General features: G+C 35.3%; 1 protein-coding gene across 2 annotated transcripts in view; it reads left to right on the top strand.

Moving 5' to 3' along the window:
* Positions 1-19,454, top strand: part of erbb4a (erb-b2 receptor tyrosine kinase 4a) — a 206,351-nt gene that overhangs the window by 158,672 nt on the left and 28,225 nt on the right. The window contains exons 13-20 of one of the 2 annotated variants that reach the window (XM_048197983.1): positions 4,011-4,143; positions 6,813-6,906; positions 8,053-8,207; positions 9,061-9,105; positions 9,987-10,119; positions 13,354-13,476; positions 13,581-13,679; positions 14,975-15,160. In XM_048197983.1, coding sequence (XP_048053940.1) covers positions 4,011-4,143; positions 6,813-6,906; positions 8,053-8,207; positions 9,061-9,105; positions 9,987-10,119; positions 13,354-13,476; positions 13,581-13,679; positions 14,975-15,160 — 968 coding nt within the window. Of the gene's footprint in view, positions 1-4,010; positions 4,144-6,812; positions 6,907-8,052; positions 8,208-9,060; positions 9,106-9,986; positions 10,120-13,350; positions 13,477-13,580; positions 13,680-14,974; positions 15,161-19,454 lie in introns of both variants that reach the window. The other variant, XM_048197982.1, reaches the window with a different exon arrangement.

Genomic DNA, 19,454 nt, shown 5'->3' with positions numbered 1-19,454 from the left:
GAATGTCAAGCCCTGGGTAGGATTAAGGGATGTAAAATATGGCCATGAAGAATAAGGGATTAATATCTGCTTCATAAATAGTAATAAACAGCCAATATCCTAGTAATATGCATACTAATAAGCAACTAGTTAATAGTGAGAATTGAACCCTAAACTAAAGTGTAAACCTTTATTTTAAACTGTAATAATATTTCACAATATTATTGTTTTTACTGTATTTTTGATCAAATAAATGCAAAAATTAGCTTTTTTTCATTAAATGACAACTCTCTATGCCACAAACTGAGTCTAGATAGCCTAAAACTGGAACTAGGCCATTGAAGTAAGATGTTAGTTGTGAAAGTTAAACTTGTGGGGCTAATGAAGATGTTAACAGACGGAGAGCCATTTCCAGTGCACACTGCCAGGCTGGATATAATTAGTGTGATAATAAGTCTGTAGCGTGAGGGATCAATGGCTCTGTTAGCCGGCTCATTCATTAGCCTCTTTTCCACACCATCGATCAAAGCGGACTGATCTACACAACTGACCAACAGCTCAGACAGACACCCACAGTGCTTCCACACACACAATGTGTTTATCCATGAAGGACAATGTTTTTACAAACCCTATTGCGGAGCAGGATAACTGTCTTGTGTGGTTGGTTGGTGAATTTGAAACAATCCCTGGTAATACCACCAAATTTGGCAGGTGTTTTTCCCCAACATTTAACCAAACTTTCATTTAAGACATAACAGATAATGTTTACATGAATACTTGCCAAGACAGATCATTTGAAATACTGTAATCCTGTGTATATATGTGGATTGCGCGTTGTGTGAGGCATCTTTGCGCGCGCACGCTTTGTATCTGACAGTCAAAGCAAGTAAGATCATTTTGTTTTCATCAGCATGAGTTTGAAAATCATATTTCATTGCTTCAGACTCATGCCATCAATGAATATTCATAAAGTTGGAATTCTGCGCTTTACACAACGTTCTCCAATCAATATACCTATATAGGTCGTTTGTCACTTCCCTGAAATACGACCCATATGAGCGTTTACTAAAGTTGCGCCCCTATAGACAACAGGACACTTTCGTTTTAATGCATTGTTCGCTTTTATCTGCGTCAAATTTCGGGCATTGCAATATACAACTATATGCGATCATGTGATCATGCGACCGTGGGTTCGATCCCAGGGAATGCTTGTGCTCAAAAAGTGTTTATGCACTATAAATCACTAAGGGTAGGTTTAGGGGTGGGGTGTTTGTAGTCGTTAATAAAAAAAATGAGTTTTGCTAAATGGAAATAGGACAAAAGTTTTAAAAAGTCCACACATTGCATTTAAATGAACACGCATTTTGATTGGTAATGACGGTCATACGTCATTTCATGACGACAGATGTAACATGACAGCTAGAGGGCGCATGACTTTAAAACGTAAATATAGGTTGTAATAAGGTGCTTGAAAAACGACCTATAGGGTCGTTTTTTTTGGGTGGACAGTCTGGCTTTACAACGATACCAAACACGTGCTGTGGGAAGCGAGCAGTTGTCGAGAAGCGAGCAGAGAAAAATGGAATTTTTCAAAGGAAAGGTACTCCTCTCAGAAAGATACTTTTAGGTGTTTAATTGATATTTGGTGCACTGGGATCACTAGACAAGGGCTAGACTCGACCAAAATTGACATTTTTCGCCTTTTTTGCTGGTAGCTCGAAATTAGCTCATTTTGACTCATTTGACAATATTGACTCTTTTTGCCACCATGGGTCACATATTTGTCCATTTAAAGATGATCAACATTGCTTGGCAGTAACAAAATCACCTGGTAACACTTTCTTTTACAGTGTTTCTTACATGCTACACTTACTACAGTAATAACAGTAAATTATGTTAATTACAAGCAACTAAAGCCCCGGGTATACTTCACTTTCCGCGCCCGGACACATCGCGCGCGCAGTCGCATCTGTGAAACTTTCAAAGTATACTACACCACGGATGCACGCGGATGACCGCGTTCGACACACATGCGCAGTATAGTTTTTTTTCTATGCTCTACCAGACATCGGAGAGCAGCACTGAGACATGTCATCAACGGGACATTCTCTGGGCATGATCGGAGAAGAAAAGTAGTCTTTTCCCATATTTTTACTTATCTCCCTCCATGAATTTGCCGCCCTAAACACGTCTTTGTACTCTTTAAAACATGAATTGTACAAATGTGGGTACTTTCTAATCTCTTCGCACAAACGCTGGTCAAGTTCGCCATCCATTGTCATGTTTTTCTGTTTTTTCAAGCGTGTTGTTTTTAAACCGGTCTTTTCACACTCTTCTTCCATGTCTGAACACTGTGCTCAGTACTGTGGGCATTGCCACCTAGTGGACTCTGCTATACTGCTTGCGCATGCGCTGTTGCACGCGGTCTCGAAATTTGGGCTGCACGCGGCCAGGGTGTGCGGCCGGCCGCGAGCCTTCCGCATGACGAAAATTACAGAAGAGTCCACAAGGTGGCAATACACACAGTACTGAGCACAATGTGTTGTTGTTGTCGAAGAAGAGTGTGTAAAAAGCGATTCAAAAACAAGACGCGTGAACTCAGAAGTGTGCTTTTTCCATCGTTTTTGATTCCTGTTCTCTTGGTGTATCTTCTGAACTATGTTGCAATAGTGGGTGCACTGTTTTTCTTCTCCGATCCTGCCCAGTTAGTGTCCCGTTGATGACACGATGTCAGGTAAAGAGTATAGAAAAAATTGTACTGCGCATGTGTCGAACTCGCTCATCCGCGCGCATCCGAGGTTAGTATACTTTGAAATATGTGCAGACGCGACTGCGCGCTAGACGCGTGTAGTTGTAGTTAACATGTAGTTAAAGGTGCCCTAGAATCAAAAATTGAATTTACCTTGGCATAGTTGAATAACAAGAGTTCAGTACATGGAAAAAACATACACTGAGTTTCAAACTCCATTGCTTCGTCCTTCTTATGTAAATCTAATTTGTTTAAAAGACCTCTGAAAAACAGGCGAATCTCAACATAACACCAACTGTTACGTAACAGTCAGGATCATTAATATGTACGCCCCCAATATTTGCATATGTCAGCCCATGTTCAAGCATTAGACAAGGGCAGCCAGTATTAATGTCTGGATCTGTGCACAGCTGAATCATCAGACTAGGTAAGCAAGCAAGGACAATAGCGAAAAATGGCAGATGGAGCAATAATAACTGACATGATCCATGGGCAGTGAGCGCGCGATTTAAAGGGGCCGCGCGCCGAATCAGTGCATAGTTAATGATGCCCCAAAATAGGCAGTTAAAAAAATTAATTAAAAAAAAATCTATGGGGTATTTTGAGCTGAAACTTCACAGACACATTCAGGGGACACCTCAGACTTATATTACATCTTGTAAAAACTTGTTCTAGGGCACCTTTAATTAATATTACTCAGTAATTGACCAATAATTACACTTTAATAAGGACACCTTAAAATAAAGTGAAGCCAATCCCCCTACAGTGTTGCAATAGGACACTTTTTTTTTTTTTTTTTGTGCATATTTATGCACAAATAAAAAAAGAAATTAAAAAAAAGAAAAAAAAAGTGCATTTTGAATACATATTGTTTAAAAATGACAATTTAATTTGAGCTATTCTGTGGGCATTGCTAACACATTGAAAAATTGAGACATTTCTGAAATTGAGGAAAAACTTGTATGGTTAGGTTTGTTTCAGCCAGGGCTTACCAAAATTTTCCAAAACATTACCTGTCAAGAGTTTCATAAGTAATTGCTACTATAACTACAAGCTAAGTAATTACTTTTTTTTAGCTGTTGTCAAGAAACATGACATTCTTTCTAAAAAAAATGAATAATAACGCACTCATGCCACCATGAATTTACTACCACACTTGCAGAATAGAGATATCCAAGTTCCAAATGAATTATGTAATTGCTGTGTTTTATTTCTTTGTTTGTTTTCTATTTTTTTTTTTTTCTTGTTAAATATTATTTATTTATTTATTTATGTTTTTCAGCTAAAGAGCGGATGGTTTGTGATCCGTTGTGTTCGGAAGCAGGATGCTGGGGTCCCGGTCCAGAACAGTGTCTCTCATGCAAATACTTCAGCCGAGGAAGGACATGTGTCAAGTCCTGTAACTTATATTATGGGTGAGTATGTGTGCAAATAATCTGTGGTGTCACTTTGCTTATGTACATAGTTTTTTTTTAAGTTTTTCTTTTTCTAAAGAAAAAAATGGTCTTCAATTTCTTAAACCACTTTAGCTTGCAGTTGTGTTAATATGAATGTGTTTTCAAATGTAGATTTGTTCAGATAGGCCCCTGGCTCTAAAGATATATCTGCAGTATGACTATCATGACCAGACTATCAAGATCAAGGGATCAAAATGCTTTTAATGCTATTTATAACTCAAAGGAATAGACAGACTCTCATGCTTTTCTGGCAGGCTGAAAAAATTACATGGAAACATTGAAACAGGCTTTGAAAAGAACAGGCAAAATGTCCAATGTTAGGATTGTGTTTGCAAATACAGTGTATGTGTCTCTTTCATTCAAGAATGAGTATTTTTTTTTTTTTTTTTTTTCAAGAGCTATTCTTAATTCTTAAATAAAAGAGACTACTGCAAAATTAGCAGTTTCTCTGGATTTACTATGTATATGTATTTGTCTGATTAACGTGGACATTTGTTTCATTGTATAAACTACTGACAACATTTCTTCCATATTTGAAATAAAAATATTGTCATTTAGAGCATCTATTTGCAGAAAATGACATCTGGTCAAAATAACAAAAGAGATGCCATGTTTTCAGACCTCGAATAATGCAATTTCTCCTGGAAGAAATCTGCTCTGACAGTGTTCCCCAACTCAAAAGATTGGTTTTTCCTGCTCTATGCCATACATTCAGGCCAATAAAGGTGTGGGTGGAGGACCACCTGATCATGGTCAGCCCAAACTCCAGACCTGTCACCTGAACCCCATTGAAACCTCTGGAATGTGATCAAGAGGAAGGACACAAGGTCACGACCCGCCAAACAAAGCCGAGCTGCTTACATTTTTGTGCCAGAAGTGGCATAAAGTCAGCCAACAGCAATGTGACCGACTTGCCAAGACACATGAAAGCTGTAATAAGAAAGCAGGGTTATTCCACCAAATATTGATTTCTTAAAGGACCATTGCTGTTGAAAATGGATCGGACAGAGCACCAAAACACACCTGTAGCCATTTTGGGTGTGGAGCTGGATAGGGGTGTGATCCTTTTGGATGAGGGTGTATTTGTTTTGGTGATTTCAAATATCAACAGCTGTTCTCAGAAATCGCTTACTGCACCTTTAACTCTTCTCAAGTTAAAACATTAGTATCATGTTGTTTATAAAAGAATATAAATGTGTTTTCTTTGCTTTATTCAAGGTTTTTGTTCAAAAATTATGCTTAATTAAGTGGCATGACTTTTTACATAGGATGAAAACAGCCCCAGACTCGTTTTTGGAGTAGACAATGTGCGTCCCCCCCCAAATATATTTTTATCATTTAACATTAAACAGTTCGAGTTCATCCAACATTTCACCTCCTCAAGGCAATTCAGCAAATAATTTTCAGCTGCATTATTTCCTGCTTTGAAAAGCAGGTACAACTGCGTATCATCAGCTTAACTATGATATGAAATGCCAAATTGATTAAATATAGAGCCCAGTGGAATCATGTATAGAGAAAAAAGCAACGGCCCTAAAATAGAGCCCTGAGGTACCCCGTAACTTACTGGAGCAGCAGAAGAACAATTATTCACAATCTTTACAGTGAAATTTCTTAAGTTCTTAAGTTCACTTCTCAGATGCTTCTTTCAGGCCTTAAAGATGCAGTGTGTAAATTTTAGCGTCATCTAGTGGTGAGGTTGCAAACTACAACCAACGGCAGCTCACCCCTCCCTTTTGCGTGAATTGAGAAGCTATGGTGGCCAACACAAGTCAAAGATGTTGTCTGAGACAGCAGAGAGTATGTTAGCCAGTCAAGCAAGGAGGTTTCTTCTAACTTCTAACAAAGAACGGTCTCTGCTTCTAATAAACTAGACGACTACTACTACTTCTTTGTGTGTATTCAACGTAGTGACGATGCAAGCTGCCTCTGAAAACACCAGCGATTTAGAAGAACAACAACATAGTGACGAAACGCGCTCGATAGAGTGTTTGTCCGTTTAGGGCTGCTGTAGAATAACTGCTTGACATGGAGGGACCCGCGGTGTATGAGATATAAATGGCTCATTCTAAGGTAATAAAAACATAACGGTTCATTATGTAAGGTCTTTATACACCATTGAAAACATTATATATATATATATATATATATATATATATATATATATATATATATATATATATATATATATATATATATTTATTTATTTCATTTCTGTCAATAGATCCTCCCAAATTTTACACATTTTGCACCTTTAATCGACAAGCTTTCCTCCTTTGCTCTTTTCTAATACTCTCAATGAAACTATCAACAACAGAAACAGATGAAAGTAGTATTGACAGCTCTATAAGGTGTTTCCACTTTCATGGATTTGTATGTCTGTTTAGTTAATTGACCTAGATTTTGAGTTAATCTCACTAGCCCCTGGTCACTATGTGAAAAGTCCTTCAGTGCCATGCAAACAGTGCATAGTCATATTGCTCACAAAAAAAAAAAAAAAAAAAAAAAAAAAAAAGGCATTCAATGCATTTTGGTATGTACTTAAACTAAAAAAGTACACTACATGTTGTAAATAAATTATAAATCAAATAAATGTCTCATAACACATTGTTCTTTATCTGTTCAAGGGATGTTCGAGAGTACGCCAATGGTTCCGTTTGTGTTGAGTGTGACAGCCAGTGTGAAAAAGCCGGAGAGAAAAGTTTGACCTGCCATGGCCCGGTAAGAGCCTAAAAGCCAAGTGAGACCCTATATTAGTTGTTTGATTTTGTTTTTCTTCAATTAAAATTGATAACCTTGTCATTGAACAAGTCGATTGCATCTTCATCTCATCACAGCTCCAGACTGCATATAACAAGAAACAGAGTGATATTGATTAGAAACAAATTAAGCTATCTACGTACAGTCTCAAAATTAAACCCTGTCTGTAGCCTTATTCAAAATGTATCATTGTCAGACCTTATTAGATAATGCAAAATGTTGCAAGGCTAACCATGCTGTATTACACGGTTGTACTGTATATTATTGATGCTCTTTTTTAGTTGAATATATACTTTGATTTGAAGAACCCCCTAACCCAAAGTATTGAATATTGGTGCATAACATGTTCTGGTTTTGTGCTATGGATATGAATGATATTTTAAATGTATTTATTTATTTATTTATTTTTGGGGGGGGGGGGGGGGTTACACTGCTACTCAGAAATTAATACTTTTAATCAGCAAGAATGCATTAAATTGATCTAAAGTAACAGTAAACATGTTTATAATGTTACATTATTTTATTTTTTTTTAATTTCAAGTTAATGCTGAAAAAAACCCTTTCTTTTCATTAAGTAATCTTGAAAAAAGGTATCAAGATTTCCTCAAAGATATTAAGCAGCACAGCATTTTCAACATTGACAATAATAAGAAATGTTTTTGAGCAGCAAATCATCATATTAGGATGATTTCTGAATGATCATGTGACAATGAAGACTAAAAATTCAGCTTTGCATCACAGAAATAAATTACATTTTAATATATATTCAAATAAAAAACAGGTATTTTCATTTGCAATAATATTTCACAATATTACAGCTTTTATTGTAATTTTTACTGCATAAGAGACTTCAAAAACATTAAAAAATCCCCAAGCCCACGCTTTTGAACACTGAAGGAGAGACCTTTTGAACTTCATAAGATGTGGTTTTTGTAGTTGAATGTATTTGAACTGTATGAATATACAAAATAATTGAAGCGTCCTTGAAATGATATTACATGACTGTGCTTGTTTAGCTAAATGTTTCCTTTCCACTTTTTAAACAGTGCTTCATTCTCTTGAGACACGTTTCCTAATCTTCTGTCTTCCTCTTTTGTCTCATTACAGGGTCCAGATCACTGCGTGAAGTGCTTGCATTTGAAAGATGGACCCAACTGTGTGGAGAAATGCCCTGATGGTCTTCAGGGAGCAAACAGCTTCATCTTCAAATATGCTGAGACCAACAACGAGTGCCATCCCTGCCACCCCAACTGCACCCAGGGGTAAGACTGCTTGCTTGTGTTTGCACTTAAATCTATTTGTAAGCTTCTTTCCTTGCTTTAACTGCATCAAGCACAATATGCCCAGAGCACTAACCTAATTGCCCATGTGGGTAAAGCCGTCGTGGTTACCGCATTCAGTCTTAGACACATGGGCCTGGGGGATTTGAGAGCGGAGAGAACAGGTTTCTGACTCCAGATCAGTGGTTCACAACTAGTTTTGCTGCAGGACCCAGATTTTACATTGGACATCAAGTGTTGCCAACGCAGTACTAAAATGTTTCACTGGACACAAAATGTCTTTGACATTAAACACTGAAATTTATTAATTACATGAACTGCCTGGATCCAATAATATACAAAATTATTAACATGTAGCTTGAATGTTTAGTTTGTAATAGTCACTTTAGGAGTGTCATGCTCTTGTTGGCAGATAATTTTTTTTTATTTATTTATTTTTGGATGGAGGAATCTCACGAAAACATGTCTGTCACATTTCAAATCAAAATTGTAAAAAATATTTTGCAAGAAGGAAATGAATGGTATTGTTTTCTTTGCAACATTATTTGTATGACATTTAAGCACATTTTTTACCCACATTAGCTGGACCAGATAATTAATGTATCTGGTCGTTGTGAGTTTATTAGATTGTCATTGCTCTAATACAGTAATAATAATAATAATAATAATAATAAAATAGGATTCTAATTTTGTTCTTTTTTTTTTATTTATCTGAATGAATTAAATGCAGTATAAGAAGCACTATCATGGTGTATAAACTATTTAATCTACCTGTCTGTTGCAATATACAAAAAAAATGTTGATTTTTAACTCAGACTGATTGCCTGTGTTGCAGTTGTACTGGACCCCGAGTACAGGATTGTGTTGGCATGTTGGACAGGTAAGAGCTTTCACAAATATAGCTTTGGCCAAGGACAATTTACAACAATTAAAAAAAATAAAAATAAATAAAAAATAAATTAATTAAAAAAATATAAATAAATAAATAAATAAATAAATAAAATAATGAACTACTAAAATAAAAAAAGAACTAATAAAAATTAAATAAATTCAAATAAAAAAACAAAACAAAACAAAAAAACTGTCAAATAATAATTTTTGATGTACATAAAGGATATAAATAAATAAATAAATAATAAAATAAAATAATAAAATAATGAACTAATTAAATAAAATAAAAAGAACTAATAAAAATTAAATAAATTCAAATAAATAAAATAAAAATCAGTCAGATAATAATATTTGATGTACTTTTAAAAGTACTGAACTTTTAAAATAAAATAACTAATAAAATTAAATAAAATTAAATTAAATAATCAGTTAAATAATAATATTTGATGTGCATAATGGATATAAATAAAATAAAATAAATAAAATGAAATAATGAACTAATAAAATAAAATGAAATAATGAACTAATAAAATGAAATACAATAAAATAATGAACTACTAAAATACAATAAAAAATAAAATGAAATAAACAATGAATTAATAAATGAAATAAAATAAAATAATGAACAAATAAAATAAAATAAATTAAAATAATGAACTAATAATAAAATAAAATAAAATAAAATAAAATAAAATAAAATAAAATAAAATAAAATAAAATAAAATAAAATAAAATAAAATAAAATAAAATAAAATAAAATGAAAATATTTTTCTATAGCATTAGTGCGATGCAGGGTGGGGCTTTTGCTCAGATGGCTTGGGGGAAAAAGCACTTATAGCATTACAACTAATTTTCTTTTGATCTTCCAGGACTCCTCTGATTGCAGCTGGGTTAATCGGGGCTCTCTTTGTGATGGTCATCATAGCTCTTGGTGTGGCCGTTTACATCCGCCGAAAGAGCATTAAGAAGAAGAGAGCTTTACGTCGTTTCCTGGAGACTGAGGTAAGACAGGCCTGTTCTCATATGCTTACTTAAGTCAGTAAGCACTGACTAAAACAGAAACATTCCATACATTATGCATCATATCTCGTGTCTCTTCTGTCTGTCACGTCACATCGATTTCCTTCCCTGTCCACGGCTTTTTCATTTCTTTTTCGTTTTGTTTCTTGGTAAGCTGCATGCTTAAAAATCCCCCAGCATACAGCACATAAAGTATTCAGCGGAGGGCCCTGCTTAAATGTGTGGCAGGTTTGTTGGGTTAATGCATAGCCCTGTTGCCCTGAATGACTGTGCAGCCTATTAAAAAACATGGCCTGTCTATGCTGGTTTGGATAATTTACAGGTGGAGCAACAGTGTTATAGACAGCTGTCAGCTTGAGAAGATGCTCTGTATCCAAAAGCTGACAGAGACACTCACGCACTAGAATCCTGAAACCCGTTTTAGCAAACCCGAGACCTCTGTTCAAGTAGAAAGTGATGCGTTTCTGAATAAGAATAAGAAAAGAGGAGGTCTAGACCACCCGAATGTTTGACGATTAGCTCTGTTGAAATGCACACTGTTTTGAAAGTGTAGCTAATTTTACAGATCACTAAAGAACTAACAAAAGTGGCATAACAAAATACAAGCTGCACATTTCTGCTTTAAAGCCTTCTGAATGCGTCTCCCCATAGACTTCCATTGTATGTGCTTTACTGTATAAACGCTGAGGGAAGAGTTGAAATTCTGTTGATAGTTATATTGAACACGAAACACTCTTTTCAGCAGAAATGAAAGCTCTATAATATTAATCTTCCCATACACCGTGAATTTTTGACACGTGCTTATTTCAGCACCACATATCTGGACAGCTCCCTCTAATGCTGTGTTTCAGCACCACAGAGATGGACAGCTCCACATTGTGTGTGTTCAGTCCACACTTCCATAAAAACAAGTGACAGCCTTCTCTTTTGTGCTGTGATTGGTCACTTAAATTAATAGTTAGTCCTGAATAATGGATAACCAAATTTACATGTTTACAGATTGTTAAAATGTCACTATAAAAATGCCTTTTCATTAGCTAAGATTGAACGTCCTGAGTGGGCTGTATATAATAAGAACATAAATAATGTCTTTCTTCTCATAAATCAGAACCATGCAACCAGGCACTAAAGCTTGTTATTTTAGTTGCTATCAAGGGCTTAATATATCCTAATGATTGTTAACATGTATTCATTACTATAATGAGCTCATTGTTTCTGCTTAAATTCATATATTGCTTAAATTTATAGATTGTTAGCTAACTGCATGGTTTGTATATGTAGATGTCTGAAATTACATAATTTGAACTAGGGCTGCACGATATATCGCATGAGATTGTCATGCGCATTTCGTCAGTAAAGCCGGTTCCCTGATTACCGCTAAATCGCCATCACCTGCTTTCAAATGGAGCGGCATTTAATAGACAGAACTGTAGATCACTGAAAAGCCACGCAATATCGCGTTCATATCGCAGATGAATCGCCTTCGATAATAACCGCGATATTGCGTGGCTTTTCAGTGAACTACGGCTCTGTCTGTTAAATGCCGCTCCATTTGAAAGCAGGTGATGGTGATTTAGCGGTAATCAGGGAACCGGCTTTACTGACGAAATGCGCGTGACAATCTCATGCAATATATCGTGCAGCCCTAATTTGAACACAGTCACCTCTAATAACAGATTACTCTAAATTGTAATGTTGGCATGCATTTACTGTAAAGCTGCTTTGAAACAAATGATATGTATTGTGAAAAGTGCTATACAAATAAATGTGAATTGAATTGAAATGAATACCTCGATTCAGAAAAGCAATAACTAAGTTGTCATTTAGCAAATACTTTTTCAATGTATTTGGTGCACTTATTACAGGAACAATTACCCTGGAGAAAACTGAAGTTAAATGAATATTTCACCCTAAATATAATAATTTATTCAACTTATATCTTTCAAATCCCATAAAACTTTCTTTATTCCGTGGAACACAGAGGTTTAGCAGAACGTTCACGCTGCACTTCTGTATATTCCGCATAACTTTAAATATATATGTTTTATTTAGTTTAGTTTTATTATAATATATATATATATATATATATATATATATATATATATATATATATTTTTTTTTTTTTTTTTTTTTTTTTTTTTTTTTTTTACTCCAATTGTTTTATTTAATTTAATTTTGTTTTGTTTTATTTTTTATATTATATTATATTAGATTAGATTAGATTATATTAGATTAGATTAGATTTTTTACTCCAATTGTTATTTTATTTTTATTTTTTTGTTTTATTTTATTTTATTTATTTAGTTTTGTCTTTTATTTAGTTTAGTTTTATTTTATTATTTTATTTTATTTTTACTCAAATTGTTTTGTTTTGTTTTATTATTTTATTTTGTTGTTTTATTTATTTATTTTATTTTTTATATTTTATAATGTTATATTTAATTTATTATTTTTTTTACTCCAATTGTTATTTTATTTTTTATTTTTTTATTCTTTTATTTATTTTTATTTTTTTACCCAAATCGATAGCAACCTAGTTGTATCAGCTGGAAAAGAGCACTTAAGACATTCTGCTAAAGTTCTCCATTTGGTTTCATAAGTTTGGAATAATATGAATATGATAAGTTCAACCAAAAATTAATAATCTGCCAGTTATCTGGTCAGAGGCACAGTGATGGTAGCTCATGGATCAATCTTTATTGGGTTTAAACCTGCAATCTTCCGGTTGTCATTTAGATCCAACACCACTCACCACACCACTGTTTACATTAATAATAATTTACATTTTAATTTCCTAACAGTCATAATTAGCTGACAAAAACTGTCTCTTTTTTCCCCACAGGTCTGCAATCTGTTTATTGTTGAGCACAAACTACTAAACGAGTCCAAGACTACCCCACACACACAAACACACAAACACACACACACATGCTTTTTTCTTTCTTGCAAGCCAGCTCCAGCCCTAATGAAACTACAAATGCCACTTTGGAATATGCAATTAAGTTTCTATTCTTCCTTCTCAACCTTTCCTTATTCTCTACCCGTCTCATCTTCACAAGCTTCTTTTATTTCCCTCTCGAGGTCCAATAACTACTGCATAAACAAATTTAATCCTGAAAATATGGTTAAATGTAACTTCTAAGAGCTTGTTTTGGAGCTTTGTGTATTTGTGCATTCAAAAGTTGTGACTGATCTAAGACTGGGTTGTTTAAGCAGTTGGTGGAGCCGTTGACGCCCAGTGGTACAGCACCAAACCAGGCTCAGCTGCGGATACTGAAGGAAACTGAGCTCAAGAGGGTCAAGATTCTGGGAAGTGGAGCCTTTGGCATGGTCTATAAGGTAGCACTTCTAAGCTTATTGTGCATTGGCATGTCTGCCTATCAGAATTTGTGGTTTTATATGATTTGTGGTGTTATTGACGACTCCGATGTCTTCTTTATAAGGGAATCTGGGTTCCAGAAGGAGAAACAGTGAAGATTCCCGTGGCTATAAAGATCCTCAATGAAAGTACAGGACCTAAAGCCAATGTGGAGTTTATGGATGTGAGTTAACTACCTTGATCTTAAATAATACCACTATAATGCCTTATTTCAATGCCAAATGTTAAGAACTTGACACAAATTCAAACTTAATCCTATTTACTTTCTAAATACACATTCCTGGTCTTAATTGTGCATAAGATGGTGCATGTTATTCCAACAACAACAAAAAATGTTTACCCTTTTTTTTTTTTTTTTTTTTTTTTATTAAAATATGAAATTTTCACCTCTGAAAAAAGGTCTTTGGCTGACTACTGAATGATGTTAATCAGTAACCAAATCCACTACCATTCAAAAGTTTAGGATCATTACTCTCTAAACAATGCTGGGTTAAAAACATACCAAGTTGGGTTGAAAATAGACAAACCCAGGGATTGGGTTGTTTTGACCCAGCAGTTGGGTTAAAGGTTTGCCCAACGTGCTGGACAGTTTTATTTAACCCAACTATTGATTAAGAATTACTATAATAAATACAGAAGTAATTAAAGTGTCAGTTAATGTTAACATAATACATGTTATGATAATAATAATAATAATAAATGCATTATTTAATTTTCCATTCGGGATGGCTCACATTCAGGTATTTTTGAATATTCAGTTTTAATATACTTAAATGCATCACATTGCAGATGTAAAAAGAGTTGTGCGTGTCATTTATCTTGACTTTAAATGTAGGAAAGTAGTACTCTGCAGAGAAAAGAGTCCAATAACAGTGAGCAGTCACATCAGTACGTCTCCTTTTCTTCTTGTTGTCCCTCTATCGTTCTCTCTCTCTCTCTCTCTCTCTCTCTCTCTCTTGTTGTCATGAGATTCAGGGAGAGGTCAGGCTCCTTTAAAAAGCCATCAAAACGTGGCCTCATGTACTGCGATTTCCTGGGAATTCCTTTGTGTGTGTTTGTGTGTTTTGTTATCTGTGTACATATATAAGCAGGCAAGGAGATGCAGAGCTACTCATGAAGGATCCATATTCATCCCTGTCTCTGTTGTAACACATAAATATGTATATAATTTATATGCATTTATGAAGGCATTTTTTTTTCCTTTTGAAACATACGGCTAATTGAGTGAGACAGTTTAGCCCACAGTAAAATACCAAGCATTAGGTTATTCTTCTGACATTTGAAAATAAAACATGAAGGGAAATTGACAGCTCATTCAGTCAAAATTATTCATCGCACAACCTTTTTATTAGAAATGATTTGTTTCAGTCCTTTTGAGTGGAAGTTCCCCAAACACAAAGTGCCACCCACAATTCAAAATGCAGCAGTGACCTGATGTTTTCTGTCTCTGGCCACCAGGAGGCGCTGATCATGGCCAGCATGGAGCATCCTCATCTAGTGCGTCTGTTGGGGGTCTGCTTGAGTCCCACTCTTCAGCTGGTGACTCAGCTCATGCCCCACGGCTGTCTGCTGGACTATGTTCATGAGCACCAGGAGAACATCGGCTCCCAGCTGCTGCTCAACTGGTGCGTGCAGATCGCAAAGGTAAGATTGATTTCACATGTTGTCGTTATCAGTGAGACAGTATCCCTGTAAATACTGCAGGAAGTTGTATGCAGCCTTGACTTTTGACTTCAGAAAATGTTTCAGAAATGAAAATTCTGTCATCATCTGTTCTGCTGTTGCTCAAAACATTGATTTTTCATCTTTCTGGGGGGCACAAAAAGAGTTATTTAGTAGAATATTTAGGCTGCTCATTTCCACATCATAAATGTATAAAGTGCAACAGCCAGGTTCCGGCAGTAAAAACTCCATTTAGTTTCTCCATAGGGAAATTGATTTTTAATGATCATTTATAAACCTTTAAAGACTATGAGGTAACTGAGTGAACGGATAGTATTTGTTGAATCCATTGAAACCTTTAGCCTGCATTATTTCAACTTAGTTGTAAAATTAATCATGTTTAAAAACGTGAAAATCTACATGACCCATAATGCTGTACAGAAAATTCCACTAATCAGAGAGTTGAAACAAGAAAGAGCCCTTTAGCTTCACCCACTCCCACAAAGTACAAATGACATAATCTAGTCAGCCTTCCTACGCTCTCTAAAATATTTGAATATATATGCATATTTTGCAATAAACTAAAAATGTATTGTTATTAAATATATTAACAATTTTTAAATGAGTAGTTTTCTATTTCTCCATTGTTTTTAATTTGATTATGCTGTTCGCTATGCTTCATGGGATTGTAGTTCTTTTGCTCATTAAAGCTGTTAAAGGTGCTAAAGAGGATGTTTTGTTTTACACATTTTTGCAATATTACTTGAAACTGTTTTTACTAACTGATAAAAGACAATTTATTAGGTGCACTGAAAGGAATAATATTAATATACATCATCTGTGCACGAGGTAGGGCCTTAAAAACATCAGCCAATCGTCACTGCCGTGACGTTCCCTGTGAGAGACGAGCACGGCTGCGCGCTCCAGTAACTTTCCACACTCTACAGGCGCCGCATGCAATGTTGTTGTCAGGTGACAGGAATAACAACTGCAGATTATGAGTTACCTGCGGTGAGTCCCACATAATGAATCCACTAACACGACACAGCGAATGCCGGTGGTAAACACTCGTGTTCCAATATTCGTGCACGAGTTTTGGGAGGCGTTCCCTCGAAAGGAGCTGTGAAGGAGGGGGGTTGTTCTTACGCATGCGCTCATTTCAAAAACTCAGTAACAGTCTTTGGTTTCTCAGTCGACGAAAATATCCTCTTTAGCACCTTTAAGTACACAGTCTTGTACCTCTGTATTTTTGTCCGATTTTCAAATACTTTTTTGCTTCAAATCAAAAGTTTGTAGTGTTATGTTTTACCTCATAGCTGGTTGGCTCAGTTCATGGCTTATAACCCTTTAACGAAAACTTTTTTTGTGAAATCCCTATGGGTGAAATCGATGAAAAAAATACTTCCGGAACCAGCGCCGCTAAAAAAATGGACGGGCACTGTTGCACTCTATTTTGACCAATGGCTGTAAAGCTCCAGAAAGGACGAAAAAGTCCTTTAAAAATCCATTAAAATTTGTTTATATGACTCGTGGAGTATATTCAATCTTCTGAAATCATACAATAGTCTGACTATTTTTATATTATATTTTATTTATTTATTCACAGAAAATCTTCCTCTCCACTGTAAAGTTAAAATCTCATTCTCGCTTGTGTGCATTAAAACGTTAGTGACTTCAAACATAATTTGTTGTTGTGTTTCACAACAAGTATTTTCTTTTTTAAATTAAAACTGAAAAATCGTATTTAAAATGAGATATGAATATGATACATGGCATTACATGCACTGCAATTCTGGGTATTTCTAAAGTTTTCCAAACCTATTTCCAGTAATTGGATGAACAGATAGTACACTCTGAGACTCATGCCATTGTTTAACCCGATGCTGCTATTATGGTTCAATTAAAGGTGCCCTAGAATCAAAAATTGAATTTACCTTGGCATAGTTGAATAACAAGAGTTCAGTACATGGAAAAGACACACATTGAGTTTCAAACTCCATTCCTATGTAAATCTCATTTGTTTAAAAGACCTCCGAAGAACAGGCGAATCTCAACATAACACCATTACGTAACAGTCGGGATCATTAATATGCACGCCCCCAATATTTGCATATGCCAGCTCATGTTCAAGGCATTTCACAAGGGCAGCCAGTATTAACGTCTGAATCTGTGCACAGCTGAATCAACAGACTAGGTAAGCAAGCAAGAGCAATAGCGAAAAATGTCAGATGGAGCGATAATAACTGACATGAGCATGATTACATGATATTTTTAGTGATATTTGTAAATTGTCTTTCTAAATGTTTCGTTAGCATGTTGCTAATGTACTGTTAAATGTGGTTAAAGTTACCATCGTTTATTACTGTATTCACGGAGCCGTCGCTATTTTCATTTTTAAACACTTGCAGTCTGTATAATGCATAAACACATCTTCATTATTTATAAATCTCTCCAACAGTGTGTAATGTTAACTTTAGCCACGGAGCACAGCCTCAAACTCATTCAGAATCAAATATAAACACCCAAATAAATACTATACTCACATGATCTGATGCATGCAAAATATCTTGTAAAGATCCATTTGAGGGTTATATTAGCTGTGTAAACTGTGTTTATGCACTGTATTATAATCGAGAGCTCGGGGGGCAGGGAGCATGAGGATTTAAAGGGGCCGCGCGCTGAATCGGTGCATAGTTAATGATGCCCCAAAACAGGCAGTTAAAAAAATTAATAAAAAAAAAATCTATGGGGTATTTTGAGCTGAAACTTCACAGACACATTCAGGGGACACCTCAGACTTATATTACATCTTGTGAAAGAACGTTCTAGGGCTCCTTTAAACAAACAGAGCAATATTTTTGTCTTTTCAAGGGAATATTAACCTTTGAATAGATTACTTGCAGTTGTACTGCACATTTGGTAGTATTTTAACAGACACACACACTTCTACTTGTATTTTCCCTTCATTTACTAAGATTGTGTTTTTAAATTAAAAAAAGAACAGTAAACAAATTATTTTGTTGGTCTACTGCTTAATCTTATATTAAAGGGCATGCTGGGTAAGTGAAGGCAGTATGTATTTTAAAGGCTTTTCATTATTCTTCATTTCAGCTTGAAACTAAAAAAACTAACCATCTGTGACTTTTTAACTGAGCCTTTAAATACTTAATAGCTGTATTTATTCCTTTTTTTGTACATACTGACATAGATTTTTTTAAAGGGATAAAATTATAAAAATGTCACTTTATTTTTATATGATGACAATATTGTGCCTTACAGGTTCGGTTCTGGAACTAAATAAAAACATCCTCTTTCTACCACATCAGTCCTTTTAAATTTAATTTAATTTAAATATTTTTTAAATAATATATGACTGGAAAGGTCATGTAATAGTCATGGGATTTCTGTGGTCAAAATGTCTGAGAACTCTGTGTTCTATTTCACAGCATCCCCATTTAAGTCCCTTCTGTTCCAGTGCCATAGAAACATTGAATCTGTCTGCTGTGAATGGATTGGCTGAGTTCAAGAGATGGGTGCTGGTTTGTTGTAACTCACAGCTTTGGGCTTTGGCTTAATGGCACCTATTAATCAGGTTGTAGGTTGAGCAAACGGCTCGACAACCTTGCCTATTCCTGCCCCGGAATTCTGCTGTGACACAGACCCGCTGCTAGAGGTTTTCCAGGTCACGCTGTGAAAATGTTAAAATGCTGTTACCGGCCAAATTCTCATTGAGCTGCCAAACTGTTCCTGCACACAGTGAAATAATAACCTCGGCGTGAAGAAGAGATTGCACTCATTATGGGATGATGTATTTAAAGCAGATTACGTGCCTCAGTTCTCAATTGAAATGTTAACTGGTGTGAATCCTTTCCACATCACAGTAATCAGTCCTTTCCATTCTGCCAAGCAATAGCAATTGTTACCGTGACCATGATATATTTCATTTGACCAATCAGATCTGTTGTTAACCCCCTGTGCACTACAGTTAAGACCCCCAACACACAAGCGTCTCTCCCAGCATGCTTTGATCACTATCAGCAGCTCTTTTATTGTGTACGAGGGAGTTGCAACAAAGAAGCAAATGTTATAATTGATATTTTCCACCCACAGTATTACGGAGCTATTCATAATTCTTCAAAACATCATTTTTCTTATGCACAACAAGGCATCTTGTGTAATTTCATTTATTTTTGTCTGGCATTATGTGCATTGTCTTTGAGAACCTGCCACTGTGAAACATATTTCACCAGTTATAGGAACCCCTCATCAGAAATTT

The sequence above is a fragment of the Megalobrama amblycephala genome, linkage group LG7, assembly GCF_018812025.1.
Source record: "Megalobrama amblycephala isolate DHTTF-2021 linkage group LG7, ASM1881202v1, whole genome shotgun sequence".
In the NCBI taxonomy this organism is placed as follows: domain Eukaryota; kingdom Metazoa; phylum Chordata; class Actinopteri; order Cypriniformes; family Xenocyprididae; genus Megalobrama; species Megalobrama amblycephala.
Note: the sequence above shows the minus strand (reverse complement) of the source record. Positions and strands in the feature narration are given on the sequence as shown.